General features: G+C 43.8%; 1 protein-coding gene across 6 annotated transcripts in view; it reads left to right on the top strand.

The window, feature by feature from the left end:
* PHC2 (polyhomeotic homolog 2) overlaps nucleotides 1–15356 on the top strand; it is a 145834-nt gene extending 130478 nt beyond the window's left edge. For all 6 annotated transcript variants that reach the window (XM_031962370.1, XM_031962369.1, XM_031962368.1 and 3 more), the window contains 6 exons: nucleotides 8324–8526; nucleotides 10498–10627; nucleotides 11624–11738; nucleotides 12471–12612; nucleotides 13324–13600; nucleotides 13921–15356. In XM_031962370.1, the coding sequence (XP_031818230.1) occupies nucleotides 8324–8526; nucleotides 10498–10627; nucleotides 11624–11738; nucleotides 12471–12612; nucleotides 13324–13600; nucleotides 13921–14075 (1022 nt within the window). In that variant the 3' untranslated portion in view covers nucleotides 14076–15356. The remainder of the gene's footprint in view (nucleotides 1–8323; nucleotides 8527–10497; nucleotides 10628–11623; nucleotides 11739–12470; nucleotides 12613–13323; nucleotides 13601–13920) is intronic.
* Nucleotides 15357–20894: the final 5538 nt, after the last annotated feature.

Genomic DNA, 20894 nt, shown 5'->3' on the forward strand with positions numbered 1-20894 from the left:
GGCTTGGAGCATTGTGCAATGAAAAGTGTCAGATTTGAAGACAAAGGACTTTAGGTTCAAATCCCTTAACATCATGGGCCTTATTGTTCTTATCTGTAAAGTGAGTGACCCCTTGCAGCTCTGTGATCCCAGATAGAGGCCTTTTTTTCTGGCTCCCTGGTACACAGCCCAGTTCTCTCCATTGCGCAGCCTCTGAAAGACCAATCTGCCTTTGTATGGGGCCTCAGCCCAGCATGCTCAATAAAGAGCATTTATTAAGGGCTTGCTTGTATGCCAGGCACTGTAATGGAAAGATCATCAGATCTAGAGGCAATAGATTTGAATCCAAATGGCTCAGGGACAAGTCACCTACCCTGGGAACCTCACTTTCCTTAGCTATAAAATGAAGATAAGTATAGACCATTGTGAGAATAGTTCGTGGTAAAAAAAAAAAAAAAAAAAAAAAAAAAAAAGTGTTATAAAAATGTGGGCCTTGTCACATGAGGCATTTGATTTCTCCAGAGCACCCTTGGCTCCATCTTAAGAACTAGAAGCCCTCTGCTGTAAACATCAGTCGGTATCGTGGGATCAGGTTTGGGAAGACATGGGTAGTCATGGTATTTTGTGAACCACTTCCCTGGTCTTCTGCAGCTATGATGATGATTTGCTTTTGCCTATCACTTTGTGTTATTATACTGAGTTAGATGTGGGGAACTCCAGTTAGGGGTAAAAGCCCCAATTTTAGAGCTGAGGCTGTGAGCAGGAAGCAGTCTGCAGCTGTTTGGAAGCCCTCCATTGCTTTTCTTGTTCTGGGCAGCACATGGAGAGAGTCTGTTCGCCCCATTGATTTCTCCTCTCTCTGATACATACAGAAGCCCGAAAACCTTCACTGCTTACAGTTTGGCTGGTCCACTCATCATTGGGAAGAGGCCAATGGGCAGCTTCTCATTCCCTTTCCCTGTGCCCTGAGGGGCTGCATGAAAGGCAGCTGTATGGTAATTGGGAGAAGGGGGGCCGCTACTCTCTGACTGCTCAGCTCTCCCTTGTCTCCAGCACTTGGGCCTCTGAAACCTGGAGCATCAGTTCTCCTGTAGTTTGGCTGGTTCCTCTTATCTGAGAAGCATCGTCAGGGCTTTTAAGATTTATTGTATATAAAGTTTAGTCCTCATTCTGATTTTAAAGGATGCATCACTTTGGTTTCAAAATAACTGAGTAGTGTTTGAATAAGTTACTTAGGGCTTTAAAGATATTAAGCATTTCTCTCCCTTTCAGGGTAAAGAGAATGCAAGTCAGCCTTGCTTTATTTGACATCCAGCTATAGATTCTAGTAATAACTTGGTAATGGTGGCATCTTTTAAGTACTCTGCAAATAGGATGACTTAGAGTAGCTATCAACTTGGTCACTGCCAAAGTTGTGAATGATAGCTCACATCTATGGAGAAATGATGTTCTTTTGTGACCCCTCATCTTTGTCACACTAGGAACTGTCTTATTAGAATGTATCTTTGAATGGTGGAGGGTATTCTTTCCAAGTACAGAGACTTCAATCCCTTCATCCTGTCAGAATAACTGAGCAGTAGCTTGGGATTTTACTTCTGAATATCTTGTTTCTTCATATCCGGAGCCCACAAAAGTAACATTCAGCTGAGGTTCCTTAAATCAGATCTTTTCCCCACCTTCCCCTCCACCATCTGAAGCCTCTCTTTTGAATCACTAGACCCAATTCACTAAGTGAAGCCCCAAATCCCTTTCTCCCCTGTCCCAGGCTGTTTCTAGATGATAAACCCTGGTTTTTCTGTCTTATAATATTTAATTACTTTGCCTAAAAAAGACCTTATTTCTAAAATTGAGACCTCAGGGTCCCCATCCTGTCTGTTTCTCCTGAGCCTTTCCCCAGTCACCATGGTTACATATGAAGATTCTATTCCCCACATCTGTAGCAGACCTTGGTCCTATCCCTTAACCCTACAGACTCCATCTTCCCTGATAATTGGACAGACAACCTGAAACTGCTACAGTTTCCTGTGATACTCATTAAATTTTTCTGAACTGTGGTAGGTAGTGTCAGAGCTGAAATTGGAGCCCAGGTTCAAGCCTGAAGAACAAAAATGAGAGGATCCATGCAATTCATTTGAATGGCTCTTAAATGAAATAAATTGTGGATTTACCCTGCTTTGCCCCAAAGGTCAGAAGTAGGAACAACTGAGCTAAATTAGTACGAGCCCTATGGCCTCTGCTTAGAGGATCATTATGACATTTAAATAGAAAGTAAATACTGAGTAACTCAGTGACACTATACTGAGTCCTCGAGGCAGATCAGGAAAGGTTTCCTTCCTGATAAAGTGGCACTTGGTTTAGCTTTGAAGAAAAGGGATTGCAGTTGTTGTAGGTGAGAGCATTTGGAGGCTTGGGGACCAGTCCTATTCAAAGATGAAGAGGCAGGAGATATAATGCCATGTATGGGACACTGCAGTAAGTCTGTGTGACTGAAATTTAGTACATGAAGGAAAATAGAGTCTGGTGCCAGATTAGGAAGAGCTTTAAATACAGAACTGCATTTTTTTTAATCTCACACATAATAGCTATGGAAGCATCTCAAAGCAGGAGAGTTGAGATTATTGCATCTTTCCTTTAGGAAAGGTCCAAATGAATGTGACAAATGTGTGGACTAAACTAGATCACATGTCCTAGAAAGGAATCCACAGGCCATCTAGTCTATGCGGGCAGACCAAGGATGACACTTTGCAGCAGGCCCAAGGAGAGGTTATAAAGACTTGAATAGTAGTGGTAGTGTATCAGTAGGGAGAGGAGAATGTGGGCAGGCCAGCATTGACAATATGTTTCAACTGACAGAATATGGCAAGTGAAGGGCCAAGAAGATTCCAAGGTTATGAATTTGGGTGACATGTGTCCTCAGTAATAATAGGGAAGTTTGGAAGAGAAACAAGTATGAACAGTGAGTTAAAAAGTTAATGCCTTACATTTGGGCTATATTGAATTTGAGATGTCTATGAGATATCCCAAGTAGAGGTGTCTAGAAGGCATTCTTTGTTGGAAGAGTAGAGCTCACGAGACAGGAGATTTGAAAATACACAGATGATTATAAAGACTTCGTGAGCACAAATGACACTGTCAAAAGAGTGTCAGATTTTTAATTTTTGTGTCTTGGATCCTTTTGGCAATCTAGTGAGACTTATGGGGCCCTTTCTCAGAATAATGTTTTAGCTTTTACAAAATTCCTAAAGAGGAAGGAAATGACCAGTTACAAAGTTTAGTGAAAATTATCTTTTTTTTTTTCCTGTCCCAGTTCCCAGATCCTTGAACTGTTATCTGTGAGCCTGAGTTTAGGAACTTCTAGTGTTCCCAGACAGTAGCCCATGGGGCACTTCTGAAAAGACAAAGAGAATTATCTTAAAATGGTGGTTTTGCAAGAAGATGCAAAACCTTTTTATAGATGAGGAAGATCAGTCTCATACCAGATGACTTTTAAGCTATTAGTGACAGAAACAGAACTATTAATTTCAGTTACTTTTTCTGCATGCCTGTCCATTACTAGGCCACCCCTTTTGCTCTTTCAGCTCATGGAAGTAGATAGGACAATCCCCTGCTCCTTTTGAGCACATAGCATTAACCATTCTTTTCTGGGTTTTTCCCCCCCAGTATGTGCAACACTTTGCATGTGCCCCATTTAAGCTTAGACTGTAGGACAGTTACTTGTGAACTTCACTGTCGCTTTTCCTGTCCACATGTGAATAAGCTAGCTTAGCTGAGATGCAATAAATATAACTTCAGTGCCAAGAGCTGTGAGTGAGCTCTGTCCTACATAGGGGACCTTGTTTTATCATTTGAACAGTCAGCTCCAGGCAAATGATCCCCATTACGCATCCTTATAGTATCTTTTGTTCATAGTACTATCTACCTTGCCCCTATCTCTAGCCTAACAAGGGCTTCAAGAAACCTTTTAAGTCAGAAGATTGAACTGTTCTCATGACCTACAAAAGTGAGAACCAGAAATAGAGCAAGTCAAGGGAGAACGTTCTCCTTGAGCTGATATTTTGCATCTCTCTGAGTGGTGCTTTCTATTCTCTGAGGGGGAGTAGAATGAGAAATCTGGACCTCTTCCCAGTTTCTCTGGAATAAAACCTTTCACAGTAGCTTTTTTTAAAAAATAAAGAAAATATGGTATGGTGCAATCAGAAGCATCCATAAGCAAATGTTAGTACTGAAATACATTGTAAGGTGATTAGAAGGAAACATCATCATTGTCTCAGCCATCAGGTATCTCTCCGCACACCCAAACAGTTCTAATTTTATAATACTTTAGAGTTTACAAAGTTGTTTTTTTTTCCCCACAATAACCCCACAAGGTAGGTAGTGACAATATTACTATCCCCAAAGCTTGGGGGAGTTAAATATCTTGCCATAAAATGACTGCAAGGGAGAGATTTAAACCTTGGTTTTTTGCTTCCCAAGTTAAGTACTCTATGCACTAAAATTGTCTCATGCTAAACGCCATTAATTTCTCCTTCAGCACAAATTCTAAGGTGGGATTTTCTTTAGTGAGACTTTTGTCTTAGCCCCATAGGCTGTATAGTTTATAAATTATCAGTTTGGAGCTTGGAGGGAGTGACACCTACTGGCTCCTAATGGACAGAATGACTGTAAACATATGCAGGGAAGAGGTGTCTAGCTTAAGGGACCTCAGTTGTAACTTCCAGCTCCAGACTGTATTGCCCTCTATTGGAAACATAGCACTGCAAGGGGAGGAAATGGGCCAAAGATGCTTAAACAGCAAGTTATCTATCTAGCTGAAGGTATTCCTACAGAAGACAGCTCCCTAACTTAACAGTCCCTAAGTCATTAGGGAGGTCTGAGTTTCTGTTTCTGTCTTCTACCAGCATATAAGAACAACAAGTTGTCCTTGGAGCAGATTGAGAGGTCTGGAAAAAATATTAATATAATCTCATTATGCTGAGCTTGTCAGAGGGCAAGGTTGTATGTGGTTATTCCACAAATAGTCCCAACTATCTTTGTTTAGAACAGGTAAGTAATTGACGTCTAGGATGACCACACAGAAAAGCAACTCCATATCTTGATAGGACCACATAATGCCATGTCATGGCAGTATTGTGACAGATTGCACAGTATATTAGAACCTTGGTTCAAATCTGTGCTTTCCCTAAGAATTATTCCTTATATCTGTAAAATGGAAATATTACTTAGAAGGTTGTGAGGTTCAATTGAGAATGTATGTGACACTTTTCAGAGTAAAGTGATTATTTCAGTGTTTTAAAAGTAGTGAGGTTGCCTCATCTGCTCAGCCTCTCTGATCCTTTGTTCTTATTCCCAAGGACCAAACTCCACCTCTATCAAGGGTTGAACAAAGCAAGCCCCCGGCCCCTGAGCTAGTCGAGTTCTAGCATCCTCAGGTATCAGAGAGACCATCGAGACTCCCCATTCTTGATTAGAAAAGGAGATTTAGACCCACTCACTGCCATACAGTGAGTAAAATAGCTAGGATTAGACTACACATCTTGTGACTTTGGGCCAGTATTGGGGCTGCATAGGGAATGTGGCGTTGGGCATCATTCCTCTTAATATTTGCTCTCTTTTAGGATAGCTTGGTGGCACAAAGAATCGAGCATCATCAGGCCTGGAGTCAGGAAGACCTGAGTTCAGGCCTCAATGACTTGCCAGCTGGCCTTGGACCAGTCTCTTAATTTCTGTCTGCCTTGGTTTCATCATTTGTAAAATGGGAGTTAAAAAAAAAAACATTTCGTAGGGCTGTTATGAGATAACAGTTGTGAAGTGCTTAGCATAATGCCAGGTATACAATAAAGTGCTATATAAATGTTACCTGTTATTATTATGACTAGGATTTAACAATCTTTTATGTCCTTAAGGAATAATTTCTGTGATTTACATCTGAGATTAGAGCAGCAAGAGTAGAAGTGTCTTAACAAGGGTTAGAGGAAAGCATATTAAGGAAGGTAGTAGCTGTTTTGGAACCTAGATCAATTCTGTCAGGGGTAATGAGAATGTTAGGAGTGTGTCAGTCCTTATAATAGGGTAAAAGGATTTAAATCATTAGGTAGGAAGACTCAATTTGGAAATAGATCTAGCTTTCATTTTTAGAAGACACTATTTTAAAGTTGCTGCTTATTTTTACACATTTAAAGGTTTTCCAAATAAACCTTAATAGTTAGACCACACCCCCATTTTGCTAATAAGAAAATTGAGGTCCAAAGAGAAAGAAATATACTGTGTGATTTGCCAAAAGTCACAAATGCAGTAAATTGGAGGTCATATTCAAACTTGGGTCCTTACTCCCCAAATGCAATGCTTTCTCCATTGGTGTTCTTTCAGATTTATTTTAAAATTTTTTTTCTGTTTTGGTATTTTTCTGTCATATTAAATGAAGCAGAAAGTTCCAAAGTTATTGTGAGATGACCCATTTCCAGTTCAAGTCACTCATGAATTAGTTTGGGAAATATTTTTGCCAAGGATCTATTTGGACAACAATCCCCAAAATACAGCAGTTATAAAAACTACAACCATATTTTATATTCTCAGTATTTTTCCTTGGACTATTATAATTAGATGACAGCAGATTTTAAAGTTTTTAACAGTTTTCAATATATATGCAAAGTATAGAGCTTTAAAAAGCAAGATCAGCATGAGAAACTTAAAATATGAGGGGGTTTTTGGATAACTTAATAATTCTCTACTAAAAATTTTTATCAAAAGAAAAATATGCTTCAGTGGGAATTATTATACTCTTTAAAGCTATTTTTCTGTATTCTTAAATGAATCCAAACTAACTTTTGTAAATTTATTAATGTGACCTTGGAAAAAAATCTCATCAGCAAAAACCTTTTCCTTGGCTAATTCTCCCTTAACCCTGAATTTGCTCATAGGTAGTATAAAAATGATGATTGCTGGCTGCTTCTGTTACAGCCAAATGCTTTACCAGTAAAGTATTGAGACTATTGGCAGTCAGTCAAAATAGGCCTTAAATTTTGTTATATCATCTTGTATGAATCGGCTGCATGAATAGAAACTTAAGAATTTCTGCTCTATGATAATAATTTAGATCTTTATTGTATCTTAAATGTAGATTTTTTTGCTTTTGTAAAAAGTCCTACACTACCTTTTAAACTTGATTTCATTTAGTTTTGTTTCTTAATAATTTGAATGACCCCCGGTTATAAGTATTTGACATTTATTCGATTTCCAACATAGGCATTTAGACTAGCCTGGGTCAATGGTAATCTAGAATTTTGATAGGCTCCCAGAGGCAAGAACTGTTTTGATTTGTTTTTTAATCTATTGTTTCTTGGATATAGTAGGTAATGATGATTCCCAAGTATTATTATTATTATTATTATTATTATTATTATTATTAAAAGTGGGGTGGATATGGAAGTAGAATTGGTTGTCTTTAAAATGATAAAAGTTTACTGAAAAGTGTTGAGGTAAAAGTATTTGGAGGAAAAGTGATCAGTAGAGATATATCACTTGTTGGGTTTAGGTTAAATGAGATTCATCTGATCAGGATTTGGACTAGATGGGAGCTCCTAAATCTTTTTGTGCCCTGGACCCCTTGGGCAGTCTGTTGAAGCCTATGGACCTTTTTATCAGAATTGTGTTTTTAAATGCATAAGATAAAATGCAAAGAATTCCAAAGGAAACCTGAAGTTAAAGAAGATAAAAGTGTAATTTTTTGTCCCCAACTAAGTTGATAGATTTCTTTCAGCCATCTCTTTGGGACTCCAAGAACCCCCAGACTAAATGATCCTTAAGTTTCTTTCCAACTCTCTAGGATTTTGTTTTTGTCTAGTTTATTGAAAGAATGAGTGAGAATCCATAGAAATCTAGTGTTCATGAAAGTAGCATTTAGCAGAGAGATGGAAAGCTATGGATTAGGCAGGAACTTTGGCCAGATTATGGTTTGGGTTGTCCCTTTGTCTCTTAAATTGGTTAAATGTTCCCTTTTGATCAGAATGGTTTTTGTACTTATTTGTACAAGTTAATATTGACTGCCCTAGATTATAAACTCCTGTTAAAGTGTTCTGAATATAGGACCACTGCAAAGGGCTATTTTTCAGGAGCTATTGGAGAATTTCATAGTTGACGCCTCTTTTAGGTAGGCATAAATGATGAGGGTGCCTGCTACTGCTTAGGTGAATAAGCTAGTCTCTAGCCCTCTCATCCCTAGAAAAAAAACAGCCACATTTTTGTCAGCATCATTTCCCTTTGACTCAACTTTGTCCCATATACATGTCTGTCCAGGCCTCTGGTTCTGATCCCTCCTTCTTGTGTCTTCATATTTCCCCTGCTACAGAGACAGGTAAGGGCATTGTTTATGCACTGAACGACCTCAGCAGCCCCGGCATGACCTCAGGGAACGGAAACTCTGCCTCCAGCATCACTGGCACTGCCCCCCAGAATGGTGAGAATAAACCACCACAGGCCATTGTGAAACCCCAAATCCTGACGCATGTTATCGAAGGGTTTGTGATCCAGGAGGGGGCGGAGCCTTTCCCGGTACGGACTACTTCTTTTCCCCTTTTTCAAAAAAAAGTTTATTTTGGATGTGTATTTTTTTTTTTTTTTTTTTTACAATTCCATGTAAAGTCCTGAATATGCTAACCATTCCTCCTTCCTTTGTACATTGTCTTAAAAGTCCATTTCTTTCCAGGATCAAGTAAGTATTCACCCAGATCCCAAATGACTCAGTGAACATAGATGAAGTTTAAAAGTTCCCTAAAAAATCCATAGTTCATAGTCAGAGAGCATCATCACTGAGTAGTGTAACATGGCCAAACCAGTGAAAAGGAGCTTTCTAGAAGTTGAGGCACAACTCCCAGTACCAATATGGAATCAGTAGCATGACTGTTTAAATTTGTTCAGCTGTGAATATGATCTCAGATGGGAAAACACATAGGTGACTAGTTGAAGAACAAGAAAAAAATTTGTAGAAGCAAATTATTAATATACTGCACCAGGAAGACATTGAAAATACGGTTGTATAATATAATCAGGCAGCAGCTAATGTTCAAACTGATCTGAAAAGATGGCAGGGTCCCTGAAAAACCCTTCTTCAAAGCAAGGGCTTTCAAAAGACCTCAGTGAAGACAGTAAAATCTAGAGATTTTAGATTTAGAAGTAGAAGGAAGTGCTCTGTAACATCAAGAAGTTGTGTGAAAGGCAGAGCATAGTCCAAATACTGCATTGAATTTGGAGTCAGGGTATAGATTCAAGTCCTGTCTCTCTTACTGGCCACCCTTTGACCTGTGCAAGTCACCTAACCACTCTGGGCCCCAGTTTTCTCATCTGTAAAATTTCATGGTGTAGATGACCTCTAAGGTTCCTTCTGTTTCTACATCTTTGGCATGATTCCAGACTTCAAAATACAAAAACGCAGAAAAGTTCTTTCTTTGAATTAAAAAAACCCAGGGGCCCCTGGAGAAGCTGGTTGGAGGGACTTCAGAAGAGAACTATCTGCTTCATGTTTACTTTACAGGCTGAAGGGGATCCAAAATCATGAGTCAGCATTCTTTCCAGTTGTTGGAACTCTAGTCACCAGTATTTCCACCAGCTCCCTAGAAATGTCGGTCTTTTCTTCACCATTCTCTATTGTAGATCTGGAAGGGATCTGGGTAATTAATAGTAGGCATCCTGCACATAATCTTGAGATAAAGGAGCTGATACTCTGAAGGATGATAAAAGAGTACATTTGGAATCGGCCACAGCATGTCGTAAACCAGGAATAGAGTGGGTATAAGTGACTCAGCCCTGGACTGCCCTACCCTGTCTAGACCAGAATGTCCTTCCTTAAGCCTGGACTCGCTAGAGAAAACCAGAGATTCTGAGGGCAATAATTGGTAAAACCAACTAGCTTCTAAAGGTAGCACCAGAGAGCAGTTATTAATCCACTTTTATGGTTAACATTTTGAAGCCATGTTCTACATAGCAAAGGAAAAATAGTTGAAATGAATGTGGTCCTTCCAGCCCTTGGGGTTGTCATTGGATCTGTGGCTTTCCATGTTCTTCTTCCTTCTCCCTGGCCTTTGGGAGCCGGGTGTCAGAGGGCTGGGGAAAGAGTAATCATCAAGGCAGCACCTCTGAGCCTCCTGTGATTGCCACACTGTATTTCTCTTACCACTTCTCAGTCTCACTCCTGCTGCTTAGTGCAGAGGAAAAGAGAAGGAGCTTGTGCTCCTTGGACCCTTCTAAGAGTGGGCTTGTTCTTGGCTTCTCAAACCAGTCATTTGTTCTCATTTCAAGTTAGCCTCCTCTAGTTGGTATTCCGCTTCGTGAGTTAAAGGATCAAGATGATGCCAGCAGCTGAGAACACTGGCATCAGCTGAAACTTGCTACTGTGTTGTGGAGACTGGCTAGTGTTTGGCACCAGAATACTTCCTGCGTATTATCTTATTGAGGATAGGAACCGCGAGATGACCTGAACTGTGGGCTCTCCTAATCCACCAGGCCCCCTCTCTCCTTATCCTATAGGTGGGACGCTCGTCCCTGCTGGTGGGGAACCTTAAGAAGAAGTATGCACAAGGGCTTTTGCCTGAGAAACTCCCACAGCAAGAGAATACCACCACCACCGATTCAGAAATGGAGGAGCCGTATCTGCAAGGTAAGTGTTCCAGGCTTTGAGGCTACTGGTGGTCTGCTTTGTGTTTTACTCTGACATCTCAGTGGGCAGCAGTGGCTCATGAAGGGCTTAAGTTTTTCATGATGCCGGCTGAACATAGGGATTAGGTAGGAGCCTTTGTGTATCAACCTTGGGAGATTACAGTCAAAGGTTCTAGAATTCTTTTCCAATTATATTCCTGGTTATTTGTCCCCCTCAGGCTGCTTGCTTTTCCCCCTTGTAAATTGTTGGGTATACTCTGGGAACCCATAGAGATGCTATGAGGCCTATCACTCCCATCTTTAAAAACTCCAGTGGTCTGCTTTCTAGGACAGGATTAGTCTGCTAAACAAGTCAGAGGAAGCCCGGGAATGGAGGAACTGCTTTTTAGGGAAATCACTTGGTGGTTGGATAAAGGGAGAACTGACGTGAGGTGAGACTTGAGACAGGAAGGCATCTATTGCAGTAGTTCAGGCATGAGGTGAAGAGGACTTGTGTCAGAGGGGGTCCGTGTTCGGAAGATAGAATTGTAAAGTAGAGTTTGTAAGTTTGTAGAGTTGTAAAGATAGAATTGACTGGGTTTACAACAGCTTGGATGGGAGTGGGGTGAAAAAGTGAGGAGGAAAGGACAATAACCTGCTTTTTGAACCATGCTGAGTGGGAGGATGGTGGTTTTCTCTTAACAGTAATAAGAAGGAACTGTCCTCTTCAGGTTGTATTTGACACTAGGACACACAGCACTTGAAAAAGAGAGTGAATTCTTAGAGGGGATCTCCAAGTTGCCCTGGATAGTTCCAACCAAAATAGAAAACAAAAAATAAATATTGAGTCAAAAAATGGAATAGCCCAAGTTCTTGGGATTGCCTATAGGTTTGTGGTAGGACTGCTCCTGGGTCTGGCAGTTAGAGGGACACGCTGAATAGCATGGAGCAAGGGACCTTCTGAATAGGAAGGTGATCAGCATCCTCTCAGATTAAGAATTCATTGTGTGCCTTTCAGAATCCAAAGAGGAGGGAACTCCCCTCAAACTCAAATGTGAGCTTTGTGGCCGGGTGGACTTTGCCTACAAGTTCAAACGTTCCAAACGCTTCTGCTCTATGGCATGTGCCAAGAGGTGAGTGGCCTCAGCCCAGCTACCCTACCCTCCCTAGCTTCTTCCTTTCCTTGTCTTGAGGCAACTTTGGTTTCTTGCTCTTAATCCTACCAGGTCTTTGATACCCCAGAGGGCTTTTCTGCCTTAGGTGGCTGTGCTCTGCCTACATTAAGTGCGTGCTGGATAGGGTTCAGCTGCATTCAGGAAAAGCTAGAATCTTGGGGCCCAGGGCCAGACCAGATTAAAGAGCATCCCAGACATAGAAAACAGGAAATAGCCTATGAGTGTAGTGCAGTCTTTGTATACGCTCACTTTCTGCGGCCTGTGCCAAATCTCTGTCCTAAGTCTTGTGTTGGAAGCATTCCCTGAAGTCACAGCACTTCCCAACTTCTCCCTATGTGGGATTACCTAACAGCCCAGTGGTGGTTGCAGGGAGCTGCCTAATGTTTCCTCTGCCCTTCATGTGGCCGCAGAGGCAGAGGGACACCTGAGTAGGAAGCGCTCGTTTTCTGGATTGAGGATAGAACTGCTAAGGGTTGAGAGGACCAGTGACTGGTAGGGATATATGAACAATGTCCTTGGGTGAAATTGGGCTATCTCAAGCTATATCCAGGTGCCCTGGGTCTGACTGGCATTAGTAGTGGTCTTACTGTCACCTCCCTTCAGTGTTTAGTTGGGAGCTGATGGGCAGTTAGTGTTGGGTCTATTCAACTTGGCCAGAGCCCTTACCCCTTTCTCCCTGGGCTTGGGCAGGTACAATGTGGGCTGTACCAAGCGCGTTGGACTCTTCCACTCTGACCGCAGCAAGCTGCAGAAACCAGGGGCTGCCCCCCATAACCGCCGAAGGGCCAGCAAGGCAAGCCTGCCAGCACTGCCCAAGGATGCCAAGAAGCAGGTGAGAGGGTGCCTCCATCCAGATCCTTTCTCATGTATTCCGTGAAACGGTGCACTCCAGGCAGTCTCTCCGATTCCTGTAAGACAGCTTACAGAAGCTGCACTGTGTCTTTTACTCTGCTCTCCAAAGTACAAAACCCTCAGCTGTGCTTCCTTTGTGCTGGGGACCCTCCTCGGGACTTCCTGGCACAGGCAAATCCGCATCCACCCTCGAGGGAACCAAGAGGACTCAAGGAGGATGTGATGTGGTAGTTGGAGCGCACTGAGCATGGACTCAGAAAACCTCCCTTGGAGGCCCAGTTCTCATACTTGTTACCTGTATGGCCATGAGCAGGTGATGAGAGATAGACTGGGTGACTTAAAGCTGTGCTCCTGCCCTCGCATATCACGAGGTGGCCCATGTCCCTTTCCTCATTCTACCTGACCTATTCTCCCACTCTTCTTTGAGTCTTGATGTGCTTATCTCCAGGGAGATCTTACCTTTTTCCCCGTGCAGAGATAGGTTGTCCAAGAAACCACCTGCTTGGTTGTAGAAGAGTTAGGAATTCTTTGAAGGTGCTGAGAAAGCCCTGTGAGCTGAACGTTTGTTTCCTTTTTCCCTGCCCATCACCACCTTCCCACCAACTTTGCCCTCCCTTGCCCCACCCCATGGCTGCGCCCCAGGAGGCTCTTGCCCTGCCCGAAGGCTCAGGTTCTGTACTTGTTTCTCCAGCCTGCAGGGGCCGTGCCCCTCTCAGTCACAGCCGCCTTGCAGCTGACCCACAGCCAAGAAGACTCAAGTCGCTGCTCGGACAACTCAAGCTATGAGGAGCCCCTGTCACCCATCTCCGCCAGCTCCTCCACCTCGCGACGGCGCCAGGGCCAGCGGGACCTGGAGCTCCCAGACATGCACATGAGGGACCTGGTGGGTGTCGGGCACCACTTCTTGCCCAGTGAACCCACCAAATGGAATGTGGAAGATGTCTATGAGTTCATCCGTTCTCTTCCAGGTAAGAGCCCCCGCAGATCCCTTATTCCAGGTATCTGGAATGCGCTATCCCCTTGCTGCCTCTTGGGTACTTTTCATTTCTGTAGGAGGGAAGTCGGGAGGGGCATTCTGGAGCAGGGGGCTGCCAGGGAATCTAATACAGCAGGAGCACATAAGAGCTCTTTCCTTGGGCAGACCCAGCCCTGTGGGCCTCTGTGGGCTCTCCTGCTCTGCCACCGTCTGGCCCCTGAGCAGGAGGAGAGGGATGCTGCCTCTCCACAGGTCTTTTATTACTTCTGCTGTTGCTATCCAGCTTCTCACAGGTGAGTCTTACCTTTCTAGGCTGCCAGGAGATTGCCGAAGAGTTCCGTGCCCAGGAGATCGACGGGCAGGCCCTGTTATTGCTCAAGGAAGACCATTTGATGAGTGCCATGAACATCAAGCTGGGTCCTGCCCTGAAGATTTATGCACGCATCAGCATGCTGAAGGACTCCTAGGACCTGGCTGTGGAAAAAGACCCCTTCTCTTCTCCCTGGGAGCTCCTTGCACCCTAACTGAGCAGAGCACAAGAATACGTTCCCAAGGGACATAGAGAAGGGGCCATGAGCGGCTTCTCCTGGGCATGGCTGAGGAGGAGGGGCTCCTCCAGCCTCCTCACTGACCCTCAGGGTCCTGGCATTTCTGCAGGAGAGGACGGAGGTAGGCAGGTGGCTGCAGAAGTTGGGGCATCGTGCTTGTAAATATTGGTAGCATCAGCTTCTTCTGAAGTCCCATGGCTCTAGCCCTGCTCTCTTCCCTGCCCACCCTAGCCCCCAACCTCACCTCTTGGAGGCACAGGCAGTCAGAGCTCCCAATCCAAGGGGGATAATTGTCAAGGATGACCACCAGGCCTGGACAGAGGCTGAGGCAGCCCTTGCCTGTCCTGTGCCCTATTCTTCCCTAAGCTGGTTAATTCTTTCTTCACCAACTTCTCCCCTTTCAGCCTGATTGTGAAGTAGCCAAGAATTCCCCCAGACACAGGCACTGCTACGTCCAGGTGGAGAGAGAGAAGCTGGGCCTGATTGGGCCACGCCTGCTGGCCCATACGCCTTAACGCTTGTGTGTGTGACTGTGTGTGAGAGCCCAGACCGGCTGATGGGCTGAGTTCCTTCCTTCTGGCTTTGTCCAGGTGTCCTCTTAAAGCTTTGTCCTGGACTCCTCACCTTCAGGTGAAGAATGAGGGAACTGTAACCTCCCCTAGAGGCCGGGAGGGTCTGTAAGGGGAGGATTGGGATTCTTCTTTGTGGACTCATGAGGCCATTGTGACATGCTGCGACTTGCTCCCGAATGCCCTGCTTTCCTATGAGCAGCATCAAGGAAAGGCTCCCTGCCAGAGGCCAGTGTGAAGGGCACAGCCGCCTCCATTCACACCGTCCCCAGCACCGAGGCGTGGGGATCCAGGGACTGTTGCAAGGGATTGCGCAGCTCGCGTCACGCTCGGCCTGAAAAAGGCCATCTCCTCACCTCCTCTGCCTACACCCCTTTGCCTCTAAGCATCCCAGCATCCATTTGGGCCTCTCAAGAAGGTAGGGTGGGAAGGGAAAAGAGCTCCCCCTCCTCTGACTTGCCCAGTCTCCTGCAGACTGGGAAGGGTTGGGGGAGAACAGAGCTTTTCCCTGAACAGAATGGGTACCTCCTTCACTTGAGCTATTCTTCACCCTCTAGGCAGGGTAGAAATGGGAAATGAAGGACTTTTTAGAGACCTTTTTTTTTTAATTAAATAAATCTCTAAAACCTGCCTTTGCTGTCCCCTTACTCCCGCATGGGCTCCTGCCTTCAGTCTTGAATGGAAGTGGTGTGGCTACTTGAGGAATAGATGAGCTCAGGCCCTGAGCACTTAGCAGTAGAGGTGGTTGCCCCAATGCTTATGTAATATGGAAGAACAAACAATATAAGTGTTTAAAAGAGGAAGATAGTTGGGATTTATTGGATATATATATATATATATATATATATATATATATATATATATATATATATATATACTTATACTCAGGGCAAGCTAGTAAGCCACCACCACTTCTCTCCCTCTTGCAGCTTCCAGTTATGGGGAATGGGGAAGAAAGGCTGTGTTGGACTTGGACTCAGAAGTCCTTGCTTCATTGACTAGCTAGCCAGTGCCTTTTGGGCAGACGTGCCCACGTTCACAGGCACAATGTGATTAAAACATTTGAGAAATCAGAGAAGTTACTGTAATCACCTGAAGCAGGGAACCCCTTCCTTTCTTGCCTGAAATTCTCACCATTTATACCTTTGGGTGAAGGCATTGTCTTCAGGAAGTCCCTACCAAAATGTGTATACATAGCACCATTCAGTTGCCTAGGTGAGCCCTACTAAAGGGAGGATATGGAGTCAAGGCTGGCAGAGTCTGATGGGACAAGTTTGAGAACATCACTGCCCTCAGAAGGGGCTTGGAGTCTGGGGGCAGAGTGCCATAGTAGGGATCCTTCTAAGAGGGTGGAGATGTTAAAGCTAAATGGTGTCCTCTGCAATTGGAACTCAGACCCCTAGTGTCCTAAGGGCTCCAGCTATGTGAATGAAGAAAGGTCAAAGGGTGTCAAACCACTGCCTGGGTTGGCAAATGAGCAAGTGTTTTAAAAACAAGGAAACTCAAGAAATGTTTTGGGCCTACTTAAATACTTTGGCAATTCATGATTCTGTCATTCTTTGTAATTTGCTGTGGCTAATCAAGTCACTACTTGGGAGACAAATTCCTCTCTCATATTGGGATCATTCCTCCGGGGATGAGCCTCTTGAAATGAAGAACATAGCCAAACCTGTACTCGATACCTTCCTATCTCACTGGCAGCATAGCCTTTGACAACCTAGGACTTCTTCCGTGTCACCATAACATTTTAGAAATATATATATTAGTAGTATGAAAAAATTATCCACATCATTTAGATTTAGATCACTTTTGTTTATAATGCTTTTTGTCTAAAGTCAATGTGCTAAGCACTAGGGAACAATTAGAAGGGGAAAAAAGCATGCCCAGGCCTATCCAGGTACAGAGTGCTCTTGGGGCTTTCCCACAGTCAGTGGGGTCCCAGATGACTCCCTCATCAACATACCTATGAGGGCCTTACAGCCTGCCAGAGAAGGGGACCCTGTTCTGTTCTGCCCTGAGCAGCTGTTCTCAGGGCAAACAAGGGATGGTAACTTCACTGAGAAAAGGACATTGACAGAGATGAATATTGACGTGGGATCCCAAGGAACAGAGAGCTCTCAATATCTGACCAGGGAAACGAGAGAAGGACTCTGTGCCCAGGACAGGCCTGTGTTTCCATGGAGAAGGATGAGATCTCTCCTGGGAAAAAAAAAAGGATAGTCATAGGAAACCCATGGAAGATATTTGCACTTTCTGACTTTTCTAAGGTCCCACTTTGCAGGAGAAAAGGAATGAAGGTCTTTGTTCACATCCTGCTGCTTCCTCCAAGTGCTTGGGTGAGACCAGAATATGTGAAGGCAAGTCTGGAGATTGATTTCATGTGTCCATGACACAGTATTTTGGATTGTATGTGTGTCAGAGAAATCATTCTGAAGTTGTCAGAACAAAGGTCTTCAGAGCCCTAGATTCTTCTTACTAGGGGACAAAAGCTTACCTTCCCTTTTCTCCAGTCACTTAGATCTTGACCTGGGAGTAGGAACATTAGGCACCTCATGGAGTGCCCCTCCCCCTGCCACTCACAAAAAACTCAAAAACAACTTTCAAATAACTGGGCAGCCCCAAATGTCTGCCTCCATCTGCACTTGCCCATACCCCATAATCCAGATATAGTTGGTCGTTTATTAAGCATTTTTGTTCCAGGAGCTGTGCTAAGTATATCTCATTTGATTCTCATAGCAAAGTGGGGAGGGGTACTAGTTTGATCCCCATTTCATAGTTGAGGAAACAGAGATAAGATGATTCACCCAGGTTGTCACAGCCAGGACATGTGAATCTGGATTTGAACTCTCCCTGACTTTGGGCCTGGTGCTCTATCCACCATACTAAGCTGCTGGCTCCAAAAAGCTACATTTTGGCCAGGACAACAGAATAGCAGATGGAGGAGTGGGTTGGGGTTCTAGACCTTCCTCCACCCTTTGCTAGCTGTGTGACATTGGGCAAGACATTTCCTGTGAGGGGGCTTCTATTTCCTCTTGCATAGAATAAGAAAGTTGGCTAGAGAATCTATAAGATCTCTATCAGCTTTAAAACTTTTTGGAATTCACTTTCCCCATTCCCCACTCCATGTGAACTATTATTTAGCTGCTTCTGCAGCAACCCAGGGCCCCTTTCATAGGTCTGAGATTGAAGGGAGCAGAGATGTCCAGATTTAGGACAGCACGTAAGGGAGCCACAGCTGTAGGAATAATGAGCAAAGATACTCAGAAGAAAGTCTATATTTCTCTGCTTCGTCTTTGTCCCCCTTCCCACTTTGTAGTGCAATGATCCCCTCATCTGAATCCTACCACTTTCAGAGTAATTCACCTCAAAATAAGCACTTGAAGTGGTATTGACCTTTATTGAAATGTACTTTTGTGGAGTATGAAGTATTGGCTTTGGATTCAGGAGTGGTATGGGTTCAAATCCAATCTCCAATAGGCTTTGTAGCCATAGGTGATGCACTAATATCTATTTACCATTTGTAGAATGGGGCTCGGCCTCAAGAAGACCAGAATTCAAGTCTTGCCTCCCTCAAGAACCAGCTTTGTGATCTTGGGCAAATCATGACCTCTCAGTGCACTGGCAACTTAAGACTTTTCAGTTACAGAGCAGGTGCCCATCTGCATTGGAAGAGAGAATTTCGTTACAGAAATTACAGGTCCAGGCCACCCAAAAAAATTAGCACATGGGGCATTGTGAGGATTCAGTGAAATACAGATGATCCAGAGATAAAGCACTATGCACACCTTAAAAATAATCAAGTAGTACTACAGCCACTGTTCTAAGGGCTCCATACATTTTATCTTCACAACATCCCTGAGAGGTAGGAGCTGTCATTACCTCCATTTTACAGGTAAGGAAACAGCCTGAAAAATTTGTGACATGCCCATAGTCATACAGCTGGTATCTGTCTCAAGTAGCATTGAACTCAAATCTTCCTGATACCAAGTCCAGAGTCTACTCACTGTGCTATCTACCTGTCTAGATAAAATAGGGAGATGTGGTGCTTTAGGAGCATCACTTTGGACAGGTGTGCTGAGGCTGATTTGGGCCAAAGAGATGAGAGAAGCCAAGGATACCACTTAGAAGGTTATTGCAAAGTCAGAGATAGTAAGGGCCTGAAATCAGATAATTTATGGAGGTAGGAAGAGCTAAGCCACTGATTGAGTTTTGGAATACGTGGGAGGCATCAAGGATGGCATCAAGATTATGAGCCTGAGTGCTTGGAAGGACTAGGGTGCTTGCATAGTAATGGAAAACATCAGAAGGGGGGAAGAGTTCATGGGAAAGATTAATAACTTATGTTTTGGACATAATGGGTTTGAGTTGTCACTCAGTTTGAAACGTCCAAAAGGAAGTTGGTCATGTGAGACTAGAGCTTAGGGGAAGAAACCTCAAAACATAGGTCTGGGAGCTATCTGTATGGAGTTATTAAAGTGAGCTGGGCTGGTTAGGTCACCAGGCCAACAGATGGAGACAGGAGAAAAGGGCAAGGACAGAACCTTGGAGAAGGCCGAAGGGACAGGATCGTGATGTAGAGTGGTGGGGGGGGGGGGGGGGGGGGGGGGGAAGGGGATCAAAAGATGGCAATAATGTCAAAAATGTCCAAGGGAGAGAAAATCCAAGACAAGATAGTCAACAGGCATCAAAAGGGTTACTGTGTGTAGCTAGTGTAGTTACTGTATGGCACCATAGTGCACAGAGTGTCAGGCCTCGAGTCAGAAAAACTCATCATCCCGAGTTCAAATCTAGCCCTAGACACTGACTTCACTAATCCTGGGTAAATCCCTTAAGCCTATTTGCTTCAGTTTTCTCATCTTTGCCATGATGTTTGCCATGAGAAGCCCATACAGGGTTACAGTCAAACATAACTCAAAATAACTGAAGAGTAAATTGCTAGATGCTGGAGATAATCAAGGGAAAAACCTGGTCCTTGACCTTTGGAAAAATGAATTTTTGGTAAATGGTCAACAGGACATTTTTTATTTAAAAGGAACAAACTTGTTTTCCAAACAGAAGCATGCTCTCCTATTCTAATGTAGTTTTTGGGTATGGAAATAGACTTAAGTCCATCTCCTACACAGTTGGTTCCACCAATTTCTCATCCAAAGACATTCACAACTGAATAACTCCTGCAATCAGCTTCTGCTGAGCTATGGTCCTGAAGACCACACTTCTCAAAGCAATGATGCTGCTTACTGGCTGTGGGACCCAGATTTCCTGAATGCTGAGAAGCCAAAGCACTTTCCTAACCTTTCATACAAGGTGGCAGGCTCCAAACTCCATCTCAAGGTGAAAAGGGCAAATGGCTAAGGATTGAAGCCTTTCACAGGACCATAGGCCTCAACAGGAAGAAGAGGCCCACATCTTCCATCATAGGAACTAGCAAAGGAGTCACTGAGTGAGGAAGGTGATGAAACTAACGGGCCTTTTGGAAGACTCCTTGGCCAATCAAAGGACTTCGTTATTAACACATAGTGCGCCAACTGGAAACTAGTTACAGACTGTCGATAGCCTCTCCCCATGGCACTTCATTCACGATTCTCTCAGAAGCATCTTCCCTTGACTCTTCCATGTGGAGAGATGCCATCTAAGGCATTGCCAAGTGAACAAATTTGAGATTTCCCAGCAGTTTACCTTCTCACAGTAGTGCTGTTTAGTAGCTGTGTGGCCTGAACAAGTTAATTTCTCTGAGGATGTGGACCTAGATCCTAGGCCTTATTAAGGCTTGTTACAGCTCTTGAATCTACGATCCTTTCCTGTCTCTATCTACAAAGTAAAGGGTCTGGTTGAGATGACTTCCAGCCATCATCCTACCAAAAACCACTGCCCTTAGGGATCTGTTAAGTGAACTTCTGGTTTCTGGTTTGTCTGGAAGTAAGTGTCTTAGGTTGGTATGGTCTGCGAGGGTCTTCTGTGCATTCACTTAAGAAGTGCTGCATCTCTGCTGCAACTTGTGCTGAGCAACTCTTTCACCCATAAAACGCCCTCCTTTTGGTATCTACCAACACATAGAAGGGCTCCAGAACCAGGGAAGAGAAAATGGGGTGGCCTCTAAGAGAATGGCCATCATGTAAAGTGTGCTGTTACTGCCCAGATACTGAGTTATGAGAATGGAGGCTAGGGAGTC

Source organism: Sarcophilus harrisii, chromosome 3, assembly GCF_902635505.1.
Source record: "Sarcophilus harrisii chromosome 3, mSarHar1.11, whole genome shotgun sequence".
Lineage (NCBI taxonomy): Eukaryota > Metazoa > Chordata > Mammalia > Dasyuromorphia > Dasyuridae > Sarcophilus > Sarcophilus harrisii.